At 40.6% G+C, this 26,857-nt stretch overlaps 2 protein-coding genes across 2 annotated transcripts in view; one reads left to right on the top strand and one right to left on the bottom strand.

Moving 5' to 3' along the window:
* apba1a (amyloid beta (A4) precursor protein-binding, family A, member 1a) overlaps positions 1-16,085 on the top strand; it is a 19,163-nt gene extending 3,078 nt beyond the window's left edge. The window contains exons 2-13 of the mRNA XM_025053129.1: positions 126-1,733; positions 3,447-3,545; positions 3,635-3,659; positions 3,826-3,971; positions 4,472-4,504; positions 4,921-5,007; positions 5,737-5,922; positions 6,024-6,203; positions 6,769-6,981; positions 8,253-8,372; positions 9,035-9,175; positions 11,258-16,085. Of these exons, the coding sequence (XP_024908897.1) occupies positions 219-1,733; positions 3,447-3,545; positions 3,635-3,659; positions 3,826-3,971; positions 4,472-4,504; positions 4,921-5,007; positions 5,737-5,922; positions 6,024-6,203; positions 6,769-6,981; positions 8,253-8,372; positions 9,035-9,175; positions 11,258-11,329 (2,817 nt within the window). The 5' untranslated portion in view covers positions 126-218 and the 3' untranslated portion in view covers positions 11,330-16,085. The remainder of the gene's footprint in view (positions 1-125; positions 1,734-3,446; positions 3,546-3,634; positions 3,660-3,825; positions 3,972-4,471; positions 4,505-4,920; positions 5,008-5,736; positions 5,923-6,023; positions 6,204-6,768; positions 6,982-8,252; positions 8,373-9,034; positions 9,176-11,257) is intronic.
* Positions 16,086-17,354: 1,269 nt separating this feature from the next.
* Positions 17,355-25,258, bottom strand: fam189a2 (family with sequence similarity 189 member A2). The gene is made up of 11 exons (XM_017042801.2): positions 24,363-25,258; positions 23,713-23,769; positions 22,839-22,949; positions 21,784-21,903; positions 21,302-21,409; positions 20,673-20,806; positions 20,457-20,580; positions 20,252-20,309; positions 19,736-19,888; positions 18,708-19,054; positions 17,355-18,300 (listed from the first exon to the last, which is right to left on the bottom strand). The coding sequence occupies exons 1-11, from the start codon at positions 24,639-24,641 to the stop codon at positions 17,965-17,967; spliced, it is 1,827 nt and encodes a 608-aa protein (XP_016898290.1). The 5' UTR covers positions 24,642-25,258; the 3' UTR covers positions 17,355-17,964.
* Between the last annotated feature and the right edge of the window lie 1,599 nt (positions 25,259-26,857).

The raw sequence follows: 26,857 nt of genomic DNA, 5'->3' as shown, positions 1-26,857 counted from the left end.
GGGGGGGTGGGGGGGGGGGGGGGGGGGGGGGGGGGGGGGTGGTGTTGTCTTTTCAAAACATTAAACATTTCTCAGTTGTCTCACATGATTTCCCTCCTGTCATCATTTCTGTCTCCTCCTGTCAGCCCCAGTTCTGAGCTTCAACAGGTGTCTAATGACAATGGACTAAAATCTCCTGATCCTTCTTTAACACTGTTGAACCAAGCAGAACCGGAAGCATGAGTTCCCCCGAGATGGAGGTTGGACAAGCAGTGACGGAAGAAACTGATGCTTATTCTCACCAACGCCAAAGCAACCATGGTGGTCAGCCCCATAACCAGGGAAAGCGATACAGGAGGGAGGGCTCAGCTGGAGGAGCAAGAACTTCTCAACAGCGGCATTCACAGGAGGAGCAAGACATTGACCAACTGTATGGGGCTCAGTCCCCACAGCTCCAGCAGCAGACACAGCCTACGCCACGACCTGCAGTAACCCGTTACCGCAGACAGGGAGACAGCGAGGCCCGGATGAGAGTCCAGCAGCAGAGACACAGGCAGAGGCAGCAGAGAGAGGCGGAAAGGGCACAACAACAGAAGAAGCAGCAACATCCAGAAATGTCCCCAGAAGATGAGCGCGAGCGTGATGACTCAGCCCTGGCCCGCTCAGCCAGCACTGAGAGTGGCTTCCACACCCACTCCGACAGGGTAGAAGGGGACGATGGTCTGGTTATGATGTCTCTGGAGCCGGAGGCACAGCCAGAAGCAGAGGATGAGACGGGGAACTATGGAGTCCAGCTACGGCCTGAGGCTGAGGGATACACTGAGAGTGCAGAGGCTGAACAGCAGCACCTTCACTCACATCTTTACTATCCCCCACGGCCCCCGCCTATACCACTTGAACCCCTGCCTGATATCCAAAATCCCCAGAGCCTTGATGATGCTGAGGAGATACCAAATGCTGGATACTCCAACTATGTGTACACCCAGCTCATCAGCCCCTCAGGGGGGAGGCCTGATTGCTTTGGGAGTCAGACATTTGAAGGTCTTGACACTGCACCTGTGGAGGAGGCTTATGCTGAGCCCTATGACATTTACTCAATGTCAGAGCACGTATACGAGGAAATCTGTGATTCCAACACATCGGTTTCATCCACTTCCGATACAGCAGGGGACAGAGTGTCTCTACAACAGAAGAGAGCCAGTTTTCGTCTATTGGAGGGCCAGACAGGAAGTGGTGACTACCATCAACAGGAGGCAGTGGGCTCTCGTCTGCGTCACTACGATGAGCGCTCTGACGGTGAATCTGACAGCCCAGAAAAGGAAGCCGAGTTTGCCCCGTACCCACGGGCCGACAGCTGCGAGCATGAGGAGGACATTGTCAGCATCATTGCTGAGGTCAATGAAAGTGTGAGTTCTCAGAGCCTTCGTCAGGCTGCAGAGGAGGTTATAGCTGTGAACGAGCTTGAATCACAGGGCGACAATGACAAATGCCACAATGCGTCAGACCGGGGGAAGATGTTCAAGAAACTGACCGTGAGTCCTTCAGATGAATCTGCGTTCATGAGGAACAGTCAAGAGAAGAGGGATGCTATATCTCTGGCCATCAAGGATATCAAGGAGGCCATAGAGGAAGTGAAGACCAGAACAGTGAGGTCTCCTTACACACCTGACGAGCCCAAGGAGCCCATCTGGGTCATGAGACAAGACCTGAGTCCAACTGCTGAGTGTGACCTGCCAGCATCTCTGGGAGGAGACGTAAGTACAGTCATGAAAGATGTCAACACAGCCCAGAAAGAGCTTTATTTTAGAAAAGGAATTGAAGTGAGCAGGACGTAGGATTTTATTTTATTTAAAGGGACTATGTTGTATTATACTGCTTTTAAGAAAAGTATTGTGTTTATTTGATGGCTAAAATAAATTTTAATTACCTGCTTCAGTAAAAAGAGAAAAACTTGATTAATGATTAAGGCTGGATTCTTTACACATGTATTTATCTGCCTTGTTCTGAACTTTTCACCCTCTAAATGGTAATGAAAAGCCACTGATTGACAACTGACATAACAGTTGAGCAGTGAGAGAAATGGCTTCTGACAGGACAAACATTTTCATTTTGACAGGTAAGGTAAACAGACAGGACAACCACATGTTGTCAGAACAACAAAAAGTTCCATAGAAAGGTCCATAGAAAGACAGCCTTTTAGGCTGTCTTTCTCAGTTTTGTTTCTGATGACCATCCATTTCTATTGCCTCCATTTTTTAATTAATTATATTTTATCCTATTTTTTGCAATTACACAATTGTTAAATTATGGAACCAAGAAGTAAACGTTTTCAAGTGTCACTCTGCCTATTCAAATGCTGTAGACCCATATTCAAGATTTTCTTTAAATCTTTAAATACACAGCGTTGTTTTATTTCTTCTCTTCCTCCCCGCCTGTTGCCCCTCCTCTACCTGCCCCAACATGATTTATTCAGTAACAGTGAGATAAAGAAAGGCAAAGGGCAAAAAGTTTAAATAATTCAGTGAGGATCCAATATCAGTTACAAAGGCTGTTTTTCCCCCTGACATCACTGTATTAGAACACACCTGCAGCCAGAGTGGTTTTATTTATGTGTTTGTATTTAAGTTACTGTTGAAATCGCTGAGTTTAGCCATTAATTATTTTAGGGACATAAAGTCAAAATATCACAAACTCAAATCTAACATACAATTGGTTCCTGCCTGTTGATTCCATGATGAATCCTGACACCAGTGTCACCTGAGTAGCAGACTAGGAGTCTGCAGACACCACTGTTGTATTAAACCACACACACACACAGTTACACACACTCTTTAGTCATTTCAAACACTTGGTTGAGGATCTTCTGGGTTTGGAGCATTTACGAATAACTATGGAAAACTTTTGGATATATCAGGTGGAGAGGCATGAAGAGGAACAGGACAGGAAGAAGCAGCCGATGGAGGAGCCTGATGTAGATGAGGTGTGGACGGTTTGTGCTGCTTTTTTTGGTGTATCCATGGTTTCTCCGTCTGAGAGCAGACAGCGTTTTACCAGCACCAGCTGAATCAGAGCCAACACAAAATCTATTTTCACTTGGCAACAACCACAACAAGTGTCATGAAGTTATGGCTGAATATTAAGATCAATTCTGTAACTGTAACAGTTACGTTAAAACAATTTACTAAGGTGAATATTTGGATACAATTTCCCAAGTACATTTTTGCTACTAACATTGTTTTTTGGGAGATTTAAGTTTTGTTTTTGTTTTTTTGCTTACAGGAACATTAACGATTAGTGTTGTACGGATTAAGATGGTCGGACGATAGCTTAGACATTAGAAAAAATAATTTTAAGATAAGCGAGATTAGATGTGGATGCTACATCTTAATCTTCACAGTCACTGCTAAAGAAATTCTAAAAGAAAAAAAAATCCTAATTTGTGTTTTGTTTCATATTCCTTTATACAGTCTCCTGGTTCCAGTTCTCCTTCTCCTCTGGGAGCAGAGTCATCCACCAGACATCTGCTGCAGGACGATGTCATAGACTCCTCTCCTTCCAACAAAGACGTGAGTTCAAGTGTCAGCTATTCATATCTGTACATGCTTTGTACATTAAGTCCTAAAATCCTTACTGTGATTCTTTTCCCCATCTATAGTCCAGGAGGAGCCTGGCCGTAGAAGGTGAGTGAGTGAGTCATCGTCTCACCCAGTGGCTCTGTAATTTATGAGGAGGAAACAGCCGCAGTAAACGTTTGATTCCCTTGCTTTAAATACATGTAATGTTTGTTAAAAAACTGGGTGTGGTTAAAGACAGTAATTTCAGATTACACCACTCTTCTGTCTTCAGTTCCAGGTCCATGCGACCCAGAAGACCTGATTGATGGAATCATCTTTGCAGCCAACTACCTGGGCTCCACCCAGCTGCTGTCAGATAAAACGCCCTCCAAGAATGTCCGCATGATGCAGGCACAGGAGGCGGTCAGCCGTGTCAAGGTCATAAAAACTCACGCGCAAAATATTTCATCTACGTCATTGATCTAATGTCCATTATTCATTTAAAATGCCATGTTTGACAACCGTACAAAAACATGCAAAAATGATAAATGGCAGAATGTAAAAATCGTCCTTACAGCGAAAGAAAATAGGAAGAGGTCAAAAAAAATTACAAATCACAATCACAAATAGATTTCAAATGTTGCCAAAATTAGTAATGTCTTCAAATTATCTTTAAAAAAGGATCTAAAATAAAACAATTAAACCTTCACATTTGTAACCTACAACTGTGACTTATTTTGGGTTATGGTTCAGCAACAAGGAAATGGTCACAATGGTCTACACTGTATGTACTGCAGCCAAATGAAAGATACATGGTAAACGGTACAGTCTAATTGTTAGGACACAGATGTCCCATCAGCTCCTCCCTGTGACCCTCGCTCCTCATGATCACGTTCTAACCCATGACTCTTCTGTCTGTTTTGTTCCATGTCTGGCAGGCGGCACAGAAATTAACGCAGAACAAGAAGCAGGTGCAGTACCTTCACATCATCTCATCCTTTTCTTCTGATCCTGTCTCTGTGTTTGTCTCCGAACTTGTTTACATCATGTTCACATTTTCTCCTTAATCCTGCCGCGGTGTTTGTTTGTTTTGTTCGCTCTTGTCTCAAAATGTTTATTTATCTCAGAAAACACTTAATTGGTAAAACAGTTGTTTGTTTTATTTCTACATAAGTGAGGTCAGAGAACAACGGAAACTCACCAATAGACCCAAGTACTAACAGACATCTTCTTCATTGCACTCAGACCATATATACTGTATGATTTAAATTAATGCGGTTTTGATGATGACTGGGAAGAACACGTAACTCCTGACTTTTTGCTTTATTTAAAAAACAGCTTTATTTACAGTTGCATGTTGTGTGTGTGTGTGTGTGTGTGTGTGTAGGCCCCTGATGGTGAACCCCAGCCTATGACAGAAGTGGATCTGTTCATCTCTACCCAGAGGATCAAAGTGCTCAACGCTGACTCCCAGGTACTGACTGTGGCCCACATGAGTCTCCTAGTCATGATCTAGTCTCCTAGTCATGATCTAGTCTCCTAGTCAGTGTCTCATGGATGAATGGATTTTATTTTCTAGTAATACTAGGTTTATTTACCTGTGATGTCCACAACATTTGTTCTCGTAGTGTCAATCATGGATGCTGTCCTCTTATATACAGAAAGAGTACTAGAGGGTAAATGAATCAGTGATGCACACAAGGAGAAACCTCATTAAGATTTATTAATTAAGATCACTTCCAAGAGCTGTAGTGTTAAATGATAGGTTTAGATATTTACCTGGTACATAAAGAAAACCTGGTAAGGCTAGGACAAAAGATGAGTACAATTTATTCATTTGTGTACTCGCTGAGGTTAGGCCAGGTTGCAATAAATATGCAATGGACTGTGAGTCAGTGTTATATAGGTGGCATAGTTCTCTGGGTAGTAGGATGACACGCAGTGTGTGTGTGTGTGTGTGAGCTCAACCAAAACCACAGTGAGGACATTGAGCATAAAAAAGTTTACAGACAGTTTTATTTTCTTATTTCAGGTCAAAAGGAAACAAATATTCCTGTATTAAACAGACAATATATCAGTATGACTACTGTGGTATTCAATATAACAATGTTAGCTTTTTTAAATTATTCTATTTTTGTATAAATCTGTTGTTTGTTTTAGGTTTGATTTCCAAGGTACTCTTGTGCTGTTTTCTCTCCTCTAGGACACCATGATGGACCACCCCTTACGAACCATCTCCTATATTGCCGACATTGGCAACATTGTAGTTCTCATGGCGAGACGCCGGATGCCTCGACCTGACTCTCAGGAGAGTGTAGAAGCCTCTGACCCGGGTCAGGACAGCAAGCGTCAGTACAAGATGATATGTCATGTGTTCGAGTCCGAGGATGTAAGTTTGAGACCAAACAACTTTCTCCTTATGATTACTGTGACAGAGAATGTTGTTGGATGACAGTTCTATTCCTAATAATTTTCCATTCATCCTTTTAGGCCCAACTGATTGCACAGTCTATTGGACAGGCTTTTAGCGTAGCTTACCAGGAATTCCTACGGGCCAATGGCATTAACCCTGAGGACCTCAGCCAGAAGGAATACAGTGACCTCCTCAACACTCAAGACATGTACAATGATGACCTGATTCACTTCTCCAAGTCTGAGAACTGCAAAGAGGTATGTGGGCCATGGATTCAAACAATACACACAGTTGTTTTTTTTATTATAAAAAAAAAATCCAAATTCTTAATTGTCACTACTGGGGCAGTGGTAAAGGAAGCTAACTTGGGTCTGGAAGGCTTCAGGTTCAAGTCCATCATCTGCCAAGTTACCACTGAGGTGCTCTGAGCATGTCACTGTCCCCACACACTGCTCCCCAGACACTTAAAGTTGTCCACTGTTCACTTTGGTGATGGGTTAAAAGCAGAGGTCATATTTGGTTGTGTGCAGTGTCACAATGACAAGGAGTTAATTTTCCTTTCCTTCCTTTGTTGCAATGCCAATGCCCCTACCTACTGGGGTGCTTATCCATTTCAAAATTAATATGAATAGCTATGAAATATATATGAAAGCCAGCAAGAAAACTAATTTGTTTTAAATTTAAAAATGTTGTTATGACTAACGGTCATTTTCAAGTTCTTTTGTATGTACTGTATTGTCTTATACAGTACATACAGTACATATATTATATATGCTGCTTTATAGCCCATCTATTTACTTATATTCTCTGTTTTGAACACAGGTGTATGTAGAGAAAGGTAAAGGCGAGATCCTGGGTGTGGTCATTGTGGAGAGTGGGTGGGGCTCCATCCTGCCCACTGTCATCATTGCCAACATGATGCATGCTGGGCCAGCTGAAAGGTCTGGCAGACTGAACATTGGAGACCAGATCATGTCAATCAATGGGACCAGTCTGGTGGGCCTGCCCTTGTCCACATGTCAGAGTATCATAAAGGTATGTGACTACAGCATGGCCAAGCAGTAATACATCCATCTTAATGTCACAGTAGAAATTTAAAACCGATTATTGTCCATCAATCATGTATGTTATCTTTTTCTTTTTCTTTCGGCTTAACCCTCCTCCTCCCTCACTGCATCCATATATCTCCTCTTTGGCCTTCCTCTCTTTCTCCTACCTGGTAGCTCCATCTCTAACATTCTTCTACCGGTGTATCCACTGTCCCTCCTCTGCACATGTCCAAACCATTTCAATCTGGCTTCTCTAGCTTTTTCTCCAAACCTTCCTGTCTGTGTTGTCCCTCTAATGACCTCATTCCTGATCCTGTCCATTCTTGTCACTCCTAAAGAGAATCTTAGCATCTTTAACTCTGCCACCTCCAGCTCCTCCTCCTGTCTTCTGCCTATTGCTACTGTCTCTAAACCATACATCATGGCTGGTCTCACCACCGTCCTGTAAACCTTTCCCTTCACCTTAGCTGACACTCTTCTATCACAGATCACTCCTGACACTTTTCTCCAGCTGTTCCATCCTGCCTGTACTCTATTCTTCACCTCTCTTCCACAGTCTCCTCTGCTCTGAACAGTTGATCCTAAGTACCTAAACTCCTGCACCTTCACCACCTCTGCTCCTTGTAGCCTCACTATTTCACTGTTCTGCCTTTCGTTTACACACATGTACTCTGTCTTGCTGCGACAGACCTTCATTCCTCTTCTTTCTAGTGCAAACCTCCACCTCTCTAGGTTCTCTTCTAGCTGCTGCCTACTCTCACTACAGATCACAATGTCATATCAATCATCTATGGCAGGGGTGTCTAACTAATTTTCACCGTGGGCCACATCAGCAATACAGTTCCACTTGAAGAACCGGTTGTAACTGGAAGATTGTATAGGTTAGGGGTCCCCAACGCCCGGTCCGTGGACCAGTACCGGTCTATTGGTCATTTGGTACCAGGCTGCAGTGGGACATAGTTAAAAATGTGCTCAATTTTTACCAATTTACTTTATTCAAAGAAAGTCCAGTCTTGCTTCCTTTATTCAAAGAATATCAATTAAAAAAGGATGTAATAAAAAAACTTTTAATTTCTCAGGTTAAGGTCCTGCGGGCCACACAAAATGGCTTGGCGGGCCGCATTTGGCTCCCGGGCCAAGAGTTTGACATGTATGATCTATGGTATGATTGTGATAAACCTGTTTATCTGTTTACCTGTTTAGTTTTCTGTTTTCAGAGTGGTAAGTATTTTAAGCTTGTATTTAACCTCTTTGTAGGGTCTGAAAAACCAGTCCCGGATCAACCTGAACATCGTCAGGTGTCCTCCAGTGACCACGGTCCTCATCAGACGACCAGACCTTCGCTACCAGCTGGGTTTCAGTGTTCAGAATGGCATTGTGAGTCCTATCAACCCAGAACACTGTAGCAGTAGTAAAGTAGTAGTCAAAATGGTTTACAGTAGAAAATAATTCGTACTAAGTAGTAACAGTAGTAATATAGAGGCAAAACTGTTAGTAACAATAGTAGCATAAGCTGTGCTAGTAGTAAATGTCACAAGCAATTGTTGCATTTTCTACTATTGGAAGCAAAAATTAGCATTCTGCCAATTATGCTAGCAGTTATAGAAGAAGTATCATATTTTCCAGACTATAAATCGCACTTTTTTCATTTTTGGCTCGGTTTGTGATGCTCAGATGCGACATATATTAAAATATAATTTTGTGTTTGTTAGTTTTACACTGAAAGCCGCTAGAGGGCACTCTAGGCTTGTGTACCAGTATTTGATACTCCTGTACCACTGAAAATTTACTTGTTCGTTATTTTCACACTGACAGCCGCTAGAGGGCACTCTAGCCTTGTGTGCCCGTATCCACAACTCCTGTAAGTCGCACTTGTTTTCATTCTTTAGCTGGTGCGATTTATAATACTCCGGAAAATACGGTAGTAGCACTTTCGAAGCAGTACAGCTGTATCAGTAGCAACAGCATTAACCTAAGCATTACTATGACAAACACAGCAACTTTTGTTTGGTATAATAATTCCCGTGTCTCTTTGGCAGATCTGTAGCCTCATGCGAGGAGGCATTGCTGAACGAGGGGGTGTGAGAGTGGGTCATCGCATCATCGAAATCAACAGTCAGAGCGTGGTGGCCACGCCCCATGAGAAGATTGTCCACATTCTTTCCAACGCGGTGGCAGAGGTGAGACGTTTCCACTGTCGCTCACACAAGCAAGGAGGTTATTTCACACAGTGATAACACTCACTGAAGTTTATATAGAAAATCATCATGTTAGCTTCACAGGAAAAATCCAAACAAATGAATTTCACACAATCACATTTCAAACTTTAAATTTTAAAGGGAGCAGCAGTACAACTACACTTCTATGGAACATGGGGGGAAAAAAATGAAACGTTGAGATAGTTTCTTGTGCTCACGAGAAACCTTAGGCTAAGCACAGGCAGTTGTGCTTCCTGTGCCTATGCCCCTAGGCTCTTTCTTTCTTTCATGACTTATAATCCATTATTATTTTTATGTATTTTGTGATAAGTTTCACGTTATTTCGTGATAAGTTTCACGTTATTACGTGATAACTTTCACATTATAGTGGTCCCTCTCTTTATCACGGTTCTAATTTCGCTTCCTCAGTACATCGCAGATTTTTAAAAATCTAACCTCGGGACATTAAAAATGCTTTAATTTCCAATATTTTCATTATTTTCCTGTGCATAACCTAAGGCTTCTCGTGAGCACGAGAAACGTTTCATTTCATTTTTTTTCCCATGTCCCAACTTTTTGATTGATTTTCTCTACTGTCTTCCCTGTGAGGCAGCGGATGCAAATTTTAGTCACTGGGTTATTTCTCTTGCACAAGTTCAGGCGATTAGGTTTTTAGCTAGAGTGAGCAAGGGTGTCAGTCACGTAGGTGGCAGCAGGGGGCACACGTAGGTCAGGCTTGACTGTACAGTATGAGGCACTGACTGTACTGTACAACTCCACTTAACAGCAACTGAGATTTGAGAGCAGCTAAGGGGAATTTTCTCACATTTCTGCTTTGTGTGGCTGTGCAGTGACAGCAGCTATTAGCAGAGAATGACACATCCCAGTTGTTGAGCAGAAGAACCAGCATCAGATACCGGACGACTGCTTTTGCTGCTAGGACTGCACTGTTCAGTGGTTCAGTTATAAACAGCAACATCAGCTACATGACACCCACTAGTGCATACCACTGAGGCGAGTATAAGCAGCCTTAAACAGCAGTCTGACCTCCGAGGGCTGACTAAAGTAAACGTATACAAAGGAGAGTGCAGCACATGTCAGCAAATACTGGACATCAGTTTGATGTTTGGTTTAGCCATTGATTGGTTTCTTCATTTAACACTTGTTCATAATGGAGTAAAATAAGAAAAAAATTTTAAAAAATCAACACACATTAAGATTTTGTTTAGAAAGTTTGTTCATTTGAACAATTTTTTTTTATATTTTCAACAACAGCTTGAATGATAATATAAGTGCTAACAGGAGCTCAGGGTTTCAGGAAGACTAGGCATGACCAACGCACAGACACAGCCACCATACACCATGACACACACATCAATGACCCATCAAAGACTGAGTGAGAGAGAGGTTTATATACCCAGGGCACCAGGTGACATGAGTGAGACTGATGACATAGGCGCACGTGATGACACTGATCCACACAGGAGGAAAGAGAGACAGACAGACTTCACACCAGCCTCTTTATTTTTCATTCCAATATTAATATTTTAAAATAATCCTCAAATTTAAACAGTTCATATATTTCTGTTGTTAGTTTTTGTAGGTGGCAAAATAGTTTGATTTCTCTAAAAGGTGAGATTTTTATTTTTTTTATGTCATTAACAAGTTATCAAGGATCAACTACTGTGGGTACAAACACAAACAGGCAGAAGTAAAAATAAATAAATAAAAACAAAAAAACTAAATGTTTCGGAATATCTCCAAGCTGAAGCTGAGGTTAAAGACCTGAAGGGCTAAAGAATAAAGGTAGTAGAAAGGGAGAGTGGTTTAACACAAGTCCCTGCTGTGAAAGACAGAAGTGAATTAAAACAAAAAACCATGAAAACTATTTTAGAGGAAACTATAAGCAGGCTGAACAGTTTTTTTTTTTCACTACTTTTTGTAGTGACCTCGGGCCACTCTGAATGTATCGTCTGCTAACGTTCTATAACTCTTGATCTACAAAGGCGTTTGCTATCATCAGTTAAACAATTTGATATTTTTCTGTGACTCTGGCTGAAACAGATCCACATGAAGACGATGCCTGCAGCCATGTACCGTCTGTTGACCGCACAGGAGCAGCCTGTTTACATCTAACAAGACCTCACATGCCCTTTAACCCAGAGCTGAACCTCCGCTGTTCCCAGCACTCCACCTCCATTTCCACTTCCACCTCAATCCTTCTTCTAAAGCTGCTGCAGTGGGTCCAAGTCGTCGATCGTTGTTGTTGGACATTTTTTGGCTTTGTCTTGTCTTCAAGTGGCAATGTGCAGAAATATATTCACTCTAAGGTCCAATATGCAATGGTTTCAGCTCCGCTAGGTGTAGCAGGTGAGTAAAATGTCTTTCAAGGCTATTGTAAACTGGTGTAGTAAATTAGTTCAGGTCTGGTTTAGGTTCCGGATCATTTTAAGGCCCTGTGGGCTCTCAGAGCCTTGCATTGAAAAATATACATGAATGGACAAAAGTTAAATGTCTCTCCTCATCTCTAGACTTTTTACTGAATAAAATCCGCTTTTCGGAAGTGAATTTAGTTACTAGATTGGTTTTGCTTTTTTTTGTCCCCATATCTAAGGGATGATCCCGGTTAGAGGCTGAAATCAACCAAATATCCAGACTAATATTTGTTTAATTTGAACATATTACAGGCGTAAGGTTTGTGTCAATGTCAGTTGTTAATCTTTGAGCGTTACGCATGATTTAAAACAGCAACTTTAGGCGTGAGAAGTGAGAACAAGGCAACTAGGGCGCTCCTCCTCCTCCATCTGTGTATAAGAGTAGTAGCATAATGTTGTTCATTTCTGATGACGCCAACTGCTCTGCCATGACTATTTCCAGAGCTATTAGTTATCTACATACCTACGTGAGCTGCTGGCTCCCAAATTTCTGCCTTTGTAATTGTTTTAAATCCTAAATGTTGTTTATGGTTGGTCCAGATCAGGCGTGTCAAACTCGTTTTAGTTCATTGGCCGCATATAACCTAATTAGATGTGAAGTGAGCCGGGCCAGTACAATCATAACATAATTACATATGAATAACAGAAAGTCAGTCTCTTCCTCCTTTGTTTTCCTGCAGAATATACATCTGATGAATCTACAAATTTAATTAAATATAATTTTACAAAACATTTCCTGTACATGAAGTGTTTGTGTATTTTTTTTTAATTTTCAAAATGTATTAAGTGGAGCAGTTATGGCCTGTGGGCAGTATGTTTGACATCCCTGGTCTAGATGTTGCTTATTTGTCATACTTACAATATTAAACACACTAAAGAGGTTATTGTTTATCTGCAGTCGATTTAATGTTTGACTGTGGATTGAAGCGCCTCTCCCTCGCTGCAAAGACGTCATCTTTATGCAGCGTCTAAAACTGTGTGAAATCAGGTGGAAGAAGCCAGAGGTGTTGATCAGCTGCTGTGATGAGTTAGTTTCCACTCTTATTAGAGAAAAAAATGAAGAAACATCTTTAGATCAGGAGTCTCATATGAGTTGGGGAGGGGGGGCCCTACTGCCATCATCATCTCATCGGAGGGTTACATCAGCAATGGAGGACTAAGGCAGGCACATGGCAGTACGAGTACCGTTTTTACTGCACTATAAGTCGCACCTGCAAGCTAGTGTGCCCTCTAGCAGCTGTCAGCATGAATATAGCGAACAAGTGCATTTTCAGTGATACAGGAGAAGATGATTCTGGTACACCAGCCTAGAGTGCCCTCTAGCGGCTGTCAGTGTAAAAATAACAAACGTGAAATTAGTCCGACTTGTAGTCTGAAAAATACGGCATTTATATTATAGTGGTTTTGGACTGTCGATACTACGTACAAAACGTTCCTGCTCATATTTTTTAGTACTAGTAAAAATAAGCAGTTAAAAATGTTTTATTACACCTCAAGTAACCATCAAATAAATCACCAGCTATTTCTTTAGCCCTCGACTCTGCAGAAACTGCTTTACCAATGCACCTCAATAAAGTACTACAGTGTCATTACAATGTAGTGCAGGCCTGACGTTGGAAGTACCTGTGTTGGACACACCCCAAAATCCATTGGCTTTATTTGGACTCACCCTGTTTTGTCTCCATCATTCTGGGATGTTGTAGATTTACAGTCAACCAATCTCTGAAAACCGGAGCTGCTGTTGATTTGTTGTAGTGTTGTGTTCAATTCTGTTCATGCTAAAAGTTGCATGTAAACAACAGCTATAACAATGACCTTAATAATCCAACTGTCCTGCTGTCCTGCTGTCTTTGGAGGCCGCCTGTTGCATGATGGACCTTTTCATGATTTATTTCTCAGACCAGGTTTATAACAGGGAAACTGCTGCGTTTTCTTTAAGCAAGTCCACCTCTGTGGTGACACTGAAATTAATATTGAGAGTTGACATCTCAGAAACTCTTCTAATCTGATCTCTGCCCTCAGTTAGAGGTGAAGGTCTTTCCCTGAGAGAAAACGTCAGTTTTCCTGTAGATTTATGTTCTTGTTTACTGAGTGTTTGTTTCTTGTGGTCGTCGTTGTACGGTAATACGCACCAGTCACGACTTGAATGAAGTGGAAACTGGTGCGAGGCTGGACCACCAGGCGTTGACTGATCTCAGACCTGCTGCTATTTCACTAGCAGATACTGCTAGTTTCTACATCACCTCCATGCTACCACAGCTTCACGTGTGTGTTTGTGTGAAAGCTGCCGATGAATGTGTGATCACACATCTGCCGAGTGGTTAGCTTTTCTACCGCGTAGCTCTGTTTTGCACATCGTATAAATAGCTTTTAAACTCCATTGTTCTCAGCTGTCGTGGTGGTTGCTGTGTTTATGTCATGTCGTCAATCTGCACGTTGTACTTAGTTAATTCTGTGTCTAAGGCATCACTATTACCCCACTTACACACCCAGACCCTGGTGTGTCCCTGATCCATAATTCTGATTTTATTTTTTAAAGGTTGTTTCCTAAATGGTACTTAAGAAATGTCATAATTAGGGTTGTCCAATAATATCTGCCGACTGATATAATCAACCAGATATTAGCATAATTATGTATGTAATATCTGTAAGAATCGTTGTTGTTTTTCCCCACAATGATGAAAACCTGGTTAATATCGTAATCGGAGTTTTGATAACATCGGTTTGGATAAATTCATCAACCTTGTACACCATTACTTTTGTCTGACATTTGTAAAATGCTAAAACTCGATCTTTACTGCGGGTGGATTATTTTGCTTTTTAATCCCAGCAGTGACATCTTCTGGATCACACACCAAGTAAACTACACGGTCCGTTCATGCTGTTGCAAGATCTTGACCATTGGCAAGAGTGGCGAAAAAAAGGCTTTTTGTTAAGGATACATTAAAATACTTAAGTGTATGGTGGTAGAAATGTGAAGCATGTGGAGTAGGTTACAGTCAGGTGGAAAACAAAAGTCAGAATACACTCTTGTGATTGTATTGTCTTTTTATCCCAACCACATTAATAGAGACAGTCTGTCTCCATATTAATCACTATTTTTATTTTTTTCAAAGTTCATTCTATTTAAGGTTTTCATTGCAGTGTGTGCAGTTTTTGTCTTGTGTGCAGTGCTGCACAGATATGACGGAGAGTAGTAGTAGGAAAACGGCAACAGCTCCATCACTCCGTTCACCTGTGATTGTGACATCCCGTCCTGTGATTGGTCGAGTCCTCCTTTAATGCTTCAGGTATTACATAGTTGTGAGCGAAGAGGAGGTGAAGATCTGAATTTGTTTTTTTTTGTTTTCGTGGTTGTTTGAAACGTCCGTCCACATGACTGGAGATTTTCTTGGCCTTACAACAACAGCTGCTGCAGGATTTTTATAGTGTTATAAAACAGTATAGAAAGGGAACCATGTTTTTATGCTTCTTTAAATGTGTGTGTGTGTGTGTGTGTGTGTGTGTGTGTTTGTAGACATTGACACCATCTTCAATCAAGGGCCAGCTGAATATATACATAAATATATATAAATACATATATGGACAAACAATCTAGAAAGCTATATAAAACATATACATTTAATGGTGAGTTTGTCTTTTTCAGGTGGCAGTTATTTGAATACAAAAGGGATAGAACTGAAAAATTGATTGTAAAAGTCAGACGTAAGTGTGTTGATATATACAGTAAATACAAGCTGAAAACGTTTGTAGACTTCTAAATAGTGCAATTAAAACTGAAAAATGTCATTTGTTTTTACCAAGTGAACCTTTGAAGTGCAAATAATGTTGTTTTTTGTAAATCTTTCAATATTTGTCATCAAGAAGAGAATCAGACTGATTTTGAGCAACAATTTTTTTGACCCAGTATTTAAAGATATACAATTACATTTAGTTGTTGAGTGAATATAATTAAAACAGAATGTGTTGAAATCCATTGCCAAGTGACATTAATTTAATTTTCATTGCATTTTTAGGAAGTGTACCAACTATTATGGAATTTGGGTTTGTATACTTGGGAGAATCACTAACTTTTCACTTTATGAGGAAATAAAGGGCACACAAGCATGACACATGTACTTGATTAGCTTAAAGGGATACTTGGGCTTTTATTTTAATTGGGCATTTATAATGTGATTATTAATTTGAACCCACTGTGGACAGAGTTCGGCGGGGTAAGGCTTGTCTAAATCTCGGACTATTCCTTTAACCTAACAACGTGTTCACAAGTGCACTAGTGCTGAATGTAAGCAGAATGTAAACTCAGTAAGTGTAAAGAGGAGAAAAGAGCAGCAGCAGTGTTGTATTTATTTGCTGGCTTTTTTCTGTGGTGTTTTAGCAACTGGATCTTCATTCTTGTACCACAGGCAGAATGTATTTCCAACAATAAAAAGACTTGTAGAAGAAATGTGGCTCCACTGGTGCTTCTTAACACACTCACACCTGCAGCATTTGAACCATGGAATTAATTGAATATGAATGAATAAATGTCAATTTTATTCACTCCTGTGAATGATTTTACAGGAAACAATGGATAAAACAAAATAAATTGTAAATATAACATATATTAGTACATCATTCGTCTTGCTATCACTGCCACTTGTGAATAGAGCACCTCACACCAACTGGAGATTCATCAGCACATGGAGTCAGGGCACTGAACCCCCTCACTGCGTCCTGAACCCTTCACCTCCCCCAGACATTTGCACATTTACCTTACATTTGTTCTCTCAGTTTTCTGCTTCTGGGTCCTCCCTCCTTGGTCTGCCAGGATGTATAATTATGTATGTTTAATTGAAATCGAACAATTTCTGCCCAAAAGACCAAGTTCTTTGGAAACAAGTGACTTGACTGTGCAACAGAACCTGGAACAGATCAATAACACCCTGATGGCCTGGACTCTGGGGGGCAGTGCAGTAAAGAGTGTCAACAGAGAGCTACCATTTGTGATTGTTACTGCTTATTTTATTATACATAATGAGTCTGAGAGTAAAGACAGAAGGTCGGCATGTCGAAATCTATTTATTTTTTTACATAAAGAATCCCACATCTAGAAAAACCACAAATCTAATTATGTCATCTGTGGATACAAACATACATCCGTGGAAAATGACATTAAAGTCAATTTCCTCTTGCATCAGTCTGGTGGCAAACTGTAACCTGTTCGCGGGTTCCAGAGAATCTCGGCGTCATCCTCCCGCTTGGAGCACAAACATTGTGACTGTTACATATTCTTTTTTTTATTCTTGTAAAGAAAATAGACTAGTTTCACCAACCAGTAAAAGTTTCTCTAGCTCATCGTCCATGGCAGACCAGCCCAGGGAATAAGCAGGGGAGTTTCCTCTTTCATTCCTTGGAATTATCAGCTGTTAAATAACAACGGCTTCAGATAAGACTATGTATGACTAAAAAGGGGAAGAAAAAAAGATTACTTTTAGCCATATTTTTTTAAAAGGCAGACAAGAAATAAAAATTAGTCAAAAGATAAAACAAATTTTCTGAATACCAGCTTTAAAAGAGACAAAGGTTTACATAAAACCAAAATGTTTTACCAGCACACTCAACACATGGAGCAGGGCATAGAACTGTGACAAAGCACCACCTGCAGGGAAGGGAGATAAACCACCTGCCCCATGCCCTATGAAGAACATTAGAAAACGAATTTTACAAAAACACATGGAGATAAATTTAGTTAATCTAATTTTATTTGTACAGCAGGATTTTCATCAAAAACAAAGGAGCAGGGTCTTCTGTACAGGGGGAGTCACATGTCCTCAGTGGAGGCTTCAACTAAGTGTTTACATTGTCAGTATTTGCTGTAGTGTCAGCAGTCAAAATAACTCTCATCACTAGCTGTTGCTCATACTTTGTGAACTCTAGGTGGCAGAAGCAGCTAACTAAAACAAATTTCTCCTGTATCCCAGTGTTTTTGGTCTGGAAAAGTGCAACACTTCCAGACCTGACACTGCCATAAGTGCAGCAACATTTACCAAGTGGACCAACAGACACTTCTTCTGCAGTTCATTATGTTGTGAGTGTGCGGCAGTTAAAGCGCATCACAAAGTGAGTCCGTATTAAAGGTGAACAAGAGCTTTTAGTACAAAGAAAACTCAAATTTTAATAACAGTAAAAATCACACACTTATCGGCGCACACTCACTCACACACACAAACACAAAGATTTCCCCTCTTTTTTTGTTGCAGTCTATTAGTTGCATCCCGTCAAACAGCTAACACAGCATCATCGCGTTTATGGCACCTCCTACCATGTGCTAACAAAATAGTTCAGTTGTTTCCTTTAAAGCACTGTTTCTCTAAAGACTCCTATCAGACTGTGAGGTCGATCAGGAAGATCTGGACGAGACCCTGTCCTTGAGTCCGCCCTAGAACTCGTCCTGGACGCTGCTCTGGACGCTGCTCTAGACACCACTTTTCTGCCATTTCTTCGATGCTCCAGAGACTCAAAGGCTGCACAGGTGAAGGAGCTGAGGTCTCCACAGCTCTGCAGGTGCAGCAGCCTGGGTCTCCGCCTGTGTTTGTGGGGGAAGGTCTGGAAGGAAGGTCTGGCTAGAGGCTGCTGCTGTTGCTGAGGAGGTTTGGGTTGAGTTGGACCCATTTCTGAGCTGGTGAAGGCCTGGAAGAAACACATTTGAAGTGGATGTTTCATAGAGAAGATGTACTTCGATTCTGAACTAAATGTATTTATATTTACAGAAAACACAAATGATGTCAGATGCTAAAATTAGCCAAATAAAAGAGTTAGTCAAAACAACTACATGTAAGCAGCATAGCACTTCTTTTTTTTTTAAATCAAAACAGCAAACATGGTTACAATAAAATTAGCAAAGACAGCTTGAGTAACAACTGTCTCAAAAATGGCACACATTACTTTGGCTAAACATTAGCCAAGAGTAGGGTTTAAAGATGTCCTGTAATAATTAAGAGTAACTAAATTACAACATAGCAAAACCGGCTAAAACAAGTTAGCCAAGAAGAAATACATATAACCTCAAAATACTAAAGTAATCTCAGAAACAGCACCTGTTCTATGTAACTGGCACATCGTACGGCCTCCTCCATGTGCTCCTCGTCCGACTGCAGGACGTGTCGGATACTGTCCACCAGCTCCTGGACCTCAGGAGCCAGACCCTGAGCCGCCGGCTGCTCCAGGATCTTCCTGACCAGCTCCTGTGTGTGTCTGTAGCTCTGGTAGTCCACCATCGACGAGGGTCTAGGTCGACGGGGGTTTCTGCTGTCGTTGTTGCCTCGTCGCAAGGTGACCTGTGCCTGGGTGTTAGCAGCCAGTGTGGGCTGGGAGGTCTGGGTGGAGGAGTCTGTCGTGTGGGGGGCGGGGAGAGATGCGAGGGGAGCTTGGCTGCTGCTCCACACTACGCCCGCATCAGGAAAAAAAAAACAAACAAACATACATCGATCTGAATTTCTCTCAATATCTGTGAAATCTTACAAGAAAAACACTCTATTCAAACCACTGTTTGAAAGACTTGTTCAACACCTGCTCTGAAAAGTAAGATTAGCTTCATTCTAGTAGAATTCTGTGATGATCCTCCACCAGCACGTAAAATGTTAACAGGTCTTTGTAAATGGATTGTGTGTCAAAAGGGCATCAACCAAAGATGGCAGTGATTATCAACTAGTGGCCCATGGACCATATCCAGCCCACCAAACCACCCAATGCAGCCTGCTGATGGATTCCAAAATAATGAAAATCAAAGAAAATTTATCTTGTGGTCCTCAGTATTTAAGCAACTAAAAAAAACCCACAACTGAGACTTAAATAACTATCAGCAATCTCCACCATGTATGACACTTATATATAATAACACAAAATTCTATTTTAGTGTATGGTCCCCTAAAAATCCTGGCTGTCAGACAAATATAGCTGGTCAACTCTGATCTACCGTGAATATTTTTGTAAAAAGATTCCTGCCAGCCGGAGTGTCCGTAAAGACAAAGGGCAGAACCCACTGCTGAATGTGCATAACTTGGAACCAGAAACTGTGATGTTCAAAGAGTTAGGAACTAATTTTTAATTAGTTCAAACAACCAACCTTTAGCAGCAAGGTCCATCAACACAGGGTCACTGTTGGAGCGGTGGATCCTCTTCTTTTTCCTGGACACCAGTGCAGGAGACTGTTGCTGTAGCTGAGGTTTGGCCTCAGGAACACCATCATGTGATGCAGAGACTGTCTGAGAACTGAAGTCTGATCAGATCCACACAGAGGGACACACTGTCAGTGTTAGCACAAATCAGATCTTTCTGGAAAAAAGTTGTCAATTGGCTCATTTTCAATCATTTGAATTAATATTCAGTCATTTTTTGCTAGCCATTGGTCTTTATTTGACCTATTTCTTTTTCTTAATAATTTGGCCGACTTTAGCCTCAATTAAAGATCCTGACTCATCTTATCACTTGATCATTTCCTTTTTTGTACAGTAGCTTTTAATTGCTTTTTTAATTGCCTTTTCAACTTGTTGTTTTAGCTAAGGTTGCTGATATTGACCTATTGATTGGCAACGTTTTTGCCAGGCAGAACCGACTCTGACCTGTGTGCACTATGACGTACCTTCAGCACAGGCTGGTGGAGGTGAAGTAGCAGTGGTGGCTGCAGTCTGCTCATTCTCCTGAAACAGAGAGTTATGCAGTGATGGAAGTGGAATGCTCTGATTTTTGAAGGATTAAAAAAACAAACAAAAAAAAAAAACAATAATTTTCTTTCTTTCTTTGATGTTTTAAAGATTCCAGAGTCTGGCTTGTTAGAAACAGTTTACCTCAGTGCTGCTGCCAGCAACAGCCTCATAGGGAGGTGGGGGGTCTAGAGGACAGAAGACCTCCACCCCTTTTATCCGAGCCCCGTAGATGTGAGGCAGAGGGATCACACTGTTCCCCAGCATCCTGAAAAAAAAAGACAAAACAGCAAACTAATCACTGATGAACATCGGACAGACAAGTTTCTAAATGTCGGTTTTGTATAGAACTGCATTTACCGTCGTGCCAGACGTGGTGTGTATGAGTAGAAGGTGGAGAAGTAGGAGGGAGGAGGGGCCGGGGCTACAAACTCATCTGGGTCTGGGACCTGAGGAGCTTCTTCTCGTTCTTCCACTGTGGCCCTCGGTTCATCCTGTCACCATGGAAAAGACACATTTGTTTATCTTGCTTGTCGATTCTTTTACTACTGTCTCTAGGAAATAAACACTTGGTTTACAATTTGTTTTAAATTTTTAATTTAAATTTAAAATTTGTTTTAAACTTTGCTCAGCAATAGCTGAAAATTGAGCAAATATACCAAAAAAGTCCAAAGGTAGCCAAAAAAGCAGTAACATTTTATATATATAGTATTTATATATTTTTACTACATATATTTTATATAAAAAGGTGTATCTATAATATATTTCAAATTAAGCCCCAAAATAGCTAGAATTGGGCAAATAATAACATATAACAACAATAAAATAATAACAATAAAATAGTCCAAATTGAGGGAGAATGTATTAAAACAATTGCCAGCAGTAGCATAAGCAGGAAAACAAAGTACAAAATCTTCTGTAACAATAATCCTTCATGCCTTGGGGAAACCTCTGCCCTTGTGTTATTATTATGAGAGTGTATGAGATACCAGGCAGGGTGTCCTGGCTGTGAAGATCTGCAGATATCTTAGGGCAGCTGCCATCAGACACACAGCGGTGGTCAGAGCATTCAGAGCACAGAGTGCAAACAACACTTTCTGCAAAATGAAAAAAGAAAATTAATAAAGAAGAAAAGCTGGTAACGTCTGTGGTTTTCAGGAGCTTGGACATTGTTATTGTATTTATATGCCTGTTTGGTGGATTGAATTTAAAGCCTACTTAAGACCTTGGCAATCTGTTGAAAGAGGGTCAAGGTATTGCCAATGTCAAATGTGACTGAGTTTTAAAAAGGTGAGAGCAGCTGCAGCAGACAAGTGAAGGAGCACAGTGAGTCTGCACGTAGTTGCACATTTGTACTACTTCACAAAGTTTACAAATGCAGTTTTCAGCTATCACAATTTGGAGTAGTGTATTAAAACCACATTCTTTTAGCATAACGTGGTCACGGTAAAACATTTGTCGCGATGATAACCTTGAGTAAAATCCTCATGGTGCTGCAGGAGTGGGCAGGGTGGAGCTCCAGCAGCGTCTCCTCTGGACATTTGGATGTGGGGGAGAGGGAACAACAGTGACACACATCTCCATCTTCACTCTGAAAGAAACCATGGTGCAGAAGGAAGCTGAGTTCACGTTCATTTACACAGTCACGGCACAAGAATGTGTCAACAAATTTATATGATGGACATAAAAGAAACATTCCCATTTAAAAGCCACACATGCATAAACTGTATGCCATGGTAGACAGTGGACACCTGCTGCCACTGACCGTGACTCGGGCTAACACTTTAGCAAAGTTCTGCTGTAGTCGTAGTATTTTCTTGACATTTACCACACTTTACATCTGATATCAGACACAAGAGTCTGGTAAGCATCGATGGGATCTAATTAAAAATGAACAATTAAAATGAATTGCTTTGGCAAAGAAGCACAGGTGAGTAGACCCTGTGAGTAGAGTGAAACAGATAATCTACAACCAGTAGATCTGTAACCAGTGTTTCTTCACTGGCTTTTCTATGGACTTTTTTGTTCAGTTAAATAAATATGAAATGTAATTTGTCAAGATTTTTCTTGGGGAGATGGGGGGCAGGAGGGGTTTGAAGTTCCCCACATGTTCAAAATGGGAAATGACTAAATAAGTTTGAGAATCACTGCTCTATACAGTATTTTCCTGTTAGCATCGTGGTTTCATGTGTAGTAGATATACAAACAAATATATACATATGGTATGTATAGTATATGTGTACTATATGTTTATACGTAAGTGTGTTGGGCAGACATTAGATTGTGGTGAATAGCTTGAGGAAGAGATAATTCCTGGTGAATCTTTAAGATATTCCTTTATCTGTATTAAACCACCTTGTAAATAACTACACATTTTTTGAGTGTTCTTAAGTATCTTTTGTATTTATATATTCTAAATGATGTACCTGAAGTTTGCTTCACTAGAGCAATAGAAACAGAGGGAATAGTCCGAAATGCATCAATAAAAACACCCTAATATAATATATGACAAGGCAGCAGCCTCACCAGTTGGCAGCTGGTCATACTGGAAACCAGCTGGGCTCCTTGGCAGCACAGGATGAATCCAGCCAGATTGAGGAGCACACAGACCACAGACAGCAGGACAAAAACATTGACCTGCAGATGAAGGAGAGTGGAGGAAGAAGCAAGGTAAGATGAGTTATTATTGTACTGTGAACATGTGTTTACTCATCACATGTGCAATTGGCTGAAATCAATAGAAAGGAAGCAAAGTCCCAATGCAAGAACAAACAGAGCTGACCAATCATTAGGGGTGTAAGAGCACGTAAAGCCACAGTTTTGTACATACAACAGTACTGACACCATGGTTCGGTACATTTTTTGTAAATTATAAACAAATGACAAAGCATGTTGCTTTTATAGCATAGGTGAAACTCTGGTGTCTTACTTTTAGCAACTACTTTGCTATCTGTGCAGCATCTTACCCAAAATTCCAACATGTTTTCTCCATTAAAAAGCTTAGCCATTTAAAATAATATAAATATAAAAAAACTAAAGGAATACATGTGGCTCTTAAGTTGCAAAACTTTGAACTACAAGTATTTACTTCTGCCACAACAACAACATGTATTAAAACATTAGCATAACCAAAAATAAAATATTAAAATACATTTTAAAACAACAATACACCTACAGCATATCCACATTTAGCTAAAACCAATATCATGGTATTTTTTGGCATTAGCCAAAAAGTGGGTGGCTACAGCCTTCCATCCTACACCACCTCAAAACGGTCTCATAATTGTAATAATTCTCCTGCAGTGCATCCTTTTCAACACACTTAACATGTATCCTTTATCTATCTAACCTGCTGCACTTTCCTTCCTAGAGAAGGCGACACCAAATTGCTGTCTCTTACCAGCAGAAGCATAGGCTTCCTCCATGTCGTAAGTCCTACAATGCCAGACAGAATAACCTGCAAAGACAAGATTATAGTTTATATATAGACTATAGATTATTTGTAGGCTTTCAGTATCATTGTCTGAATGCAGCCCTTTAAAAACAGGCATTTACACAAACTGTACACAAGTCTGTGTAAAGATGTTTCGTTTGTACATACATTTTCTGTTGTACCGTCACGTATCTCTTAATAATAATAATAATAATAATATTGATAATAATGTCCTCATAAACAGACAAGACAATGTTTGACTTTAGAAGTCTACTGTTAATTTAGGAGTGAATTAATATTTTAGGAGCCAACTGCAGAGTAAGTGCTGAAATGCCATACACTCCCAGGTCACTTAAATAACATAATATGCATTATTTAAGATTAGTATGGAATTATCGATCGACCTCTCCAAAAAATCTCGCCTACCGTGTCTTTAATAGAAAGCAGTCTGAGTCTAGTTTGTGTTTTACATGATTTACGTCCGTGCGGGCAAATATTTATATCCACAAGTATTAAATTTCGTGTGATCACACCCGAGTGTGTCTCGGGTGTGATCACACACAACAACCTGAAAATCTGAAACCACGATGACTTCACCAGGCCCATGATAAACTTACCGAGGAGCCGGCCCAAAACGGACACGAGTTACGGATGGGGGGCGAGTTACTGAGAGACAGAGCGCCGAAAGATAGCGCCACCATGGAGCCACCGAGCAGCAGCTGCAGCAAGCCCAGGGAGAGCAGCGGGCGGCCGGGAAGAAGTAGCCGAGAATTACCGCTGGCGACCCGGGAGGAAGCAGACAAGCCGCGGGGTCGGTTTCGACAGAAGGGCTCAGCGAGCTGCGAGGTCCCCGTAACCGGACAGCAAGACCCCGGCAGCACCACTGGAAGAGACATCTGAGGCTCGTGGTCGGAATGGTAGAGGGTCAGGAGCAGAGTGGGAGAGGACAGAAGTGTCAGTGCAAAAGGCTGTTTTCACGAGTAAAAGAATAGCGGCTACAGAGGCTGTGCGGTGGTCCGACCATGACGGTGTACAGTCTGAAATAAGGCTCAGAGGCTGGGCTTAAATTGACTTTCACATATTTTGGCAGCAGCAGGTTGAGTGCAGGGTGAGGGGGGGAGGGGCAGGACAGACCATGTGTAACATGTAAACAGGGCAGAGGGGGGCGTCTTCTCCTCATCTTGGGATCATGGAGACTATAATGGAGAGCATATGATATGATAGAGAGGAGGAACACGAGCACAGCCACAGCTCATCTGTGCCTGCATGATAATAAGGATGCAGCCATGTTTACAAACACAACCCTATTTTATTTTCTCCAGGGGGCGCTCATAAACCGGCTCGAATGACGTGGTCTATTAGTAAAGCAATGCCACATATAGTATGTGGTATTTATAAACACCAATTGTATTAGTCGGCACCAGCTTTCTCACAACAACAAATCAAATATGTTTTCCCCCCATTCATTTGCAACAATGCATTATTTTAGGTTCATTTCATTTTAATTGTTTAGTTAACTCTGCATACGACTTTTTTTTTTACTTGAGTTGAAGTGGTGTTTGCAAGCATTAGCTGTGAAACGAGTCGGTACAGAAGTGGATGCTCTTACAGCCAAATATCTTTGTCGACCCATTAAATCAAATAAAAAATAAAGATTTCTAAAATAGTTTTTTTTCTTTTCTTTACTCTTTTGTAGCGCCTTTTAAAAGCCTCCTATGCTTTTGTGTGGTTAAATAATAATAATAATAATAATAATAATAATAAATAAAGTTCAACCTTAATTTTAACATTTGTTTTTGTTGTTGCTGCGACCTGACAACTTCCACACAATCAACAGCTGCCATTCATGTGAAATGATACAGAGCAGATTTAAATCAATTCTAGGATCACAGATCGATGATTGTTATATTTTTCATTGCATTTTCTTTTTTCAAAATCATATTATTTGAGACAGAGTGGTAACACCAAACACCTGTTTGTTTTATTTGAGTTATTTACTTTGTTTTGGGGAATTTGGAATTTATCAGCCAGTCTTGTAGACAAAGACTGGAAGAATAAAGGACCTCATTGGACTCTGTCTGACTAATATATATACATATATATATAATAATAATAATAATAATTGTTATTATTATTATTATTATTATTTTACTAAATGAAACCAGTTCGGACAAAGACAAAGAGTACTGATGTAAATCCTTCGTTTACACAGCTTGTGAATAAAAACTCCTTTGATAGACTGGATTATTTTTTATTACAACACTGTGTGGTACTATTAAACTGTATTGCATACACAGAAGTGTGTCCCATTAAAATAAATAGAGGGAACAACAGAACAGAAAACATATGAATGACTACTGGAAAGTATGTGTTACTTTCGTAGTACTGTTATAGCCCTGAAAAGACCAAGATAGAGAAATAAAACAATAGTTGAGTATTTACAGCAGTAGACTGGTATATATTTGGTGCTCTACTGAAGAGTTGTGTATATTTGGACAACTGTTAATAGAAGCATATGGCACAGAGGAAGAATACAGTATACTGTAGAACAGGCTTTGGATTCGCATATTACAGTACTTGTTGGGAGACATGTGTCTTTGTAACTGGATTTGTTGTTCCAAAGTGGTGTGTGTGTGTGTGGAGGGGTATCAGCGATATTTATTACTTCATACCGTCGGTTGTCAGAAAAGGCAGTGGGAGCCACCATGACAAAACAGGCAGAAGAGGGCGCTACTTTACCTGCACATTTATCATTGACAAACATCGTCCAAAATAAAACAGTTTTTGGTCGACTGTAATTCAAAGCTGGGATAGAAAAACAAAACAAAACAAAAATAAAAAAACAGCAAAAAACATGATGTATTCCTGACCACAGGGTAGGAAAATAATAAAACGTTTATGGCCCGTTCATAAGAAAGGTTATGTATTTACAAATCCACACAGTAAGATTGAAAAAAATACTCATTTATTTAAGTAATAGTTGTTTGTGTGAGATGTTTAAGGTTGAAACATAGAGGTTAAACTGTGTTTGGTCCAGTTGCCATCAGCAACCAACTGTCAGTGGGAACCAGTCTGAGGTGGACGAAACTAATTTAACAAGTTAACACAAGTT

This window comes from Cynoglossus semilaevis, chromosome Z (assembly GCF_000523025.1).
Source record: "Cynoglossus semilaevis isolate Cse_v1.0 chromosome Z, Cse_v1.0, whole genome shotgun sequence".
NCBI classification, from domain to species: domain Eukaryota; kingdom Metazoa; phylum Chordata; class Actinopteri; order Pleuronectiformes; family Cynoglossidae; genus Cynoglossus; species Cynoglossus semilaevis.
The sequence above is the reverse complement of the archived record's forward strand: the minus strand, read 5'-3'. Positions and strand labels throughout refer to the sequence as shown.

Coding starts and splice junctions, on each gene's coding strand:
- fam189a2 (XM_017042801.2), bottom strand. CDS start 24,641: ATGTCTCTTCCAGTGGTGCTGCCGGGGTCTTGCTGTCCGGTTACGGGG. Junction 23,770..24,362: donor CGTTTTGGGCCGGCTCCTCG/GTAAGTTTATCA, acceptor TTGTCTTTGCAG/GTTATTCTGTCTGGCATTGT. Junction 21,904..22,838: donor GTATGACCAGCTGCCAACTG/GTGAGGCTGCTG, acceptor GGTTTCTTTCAG/AGTGAAGATGGAGATGTGTG.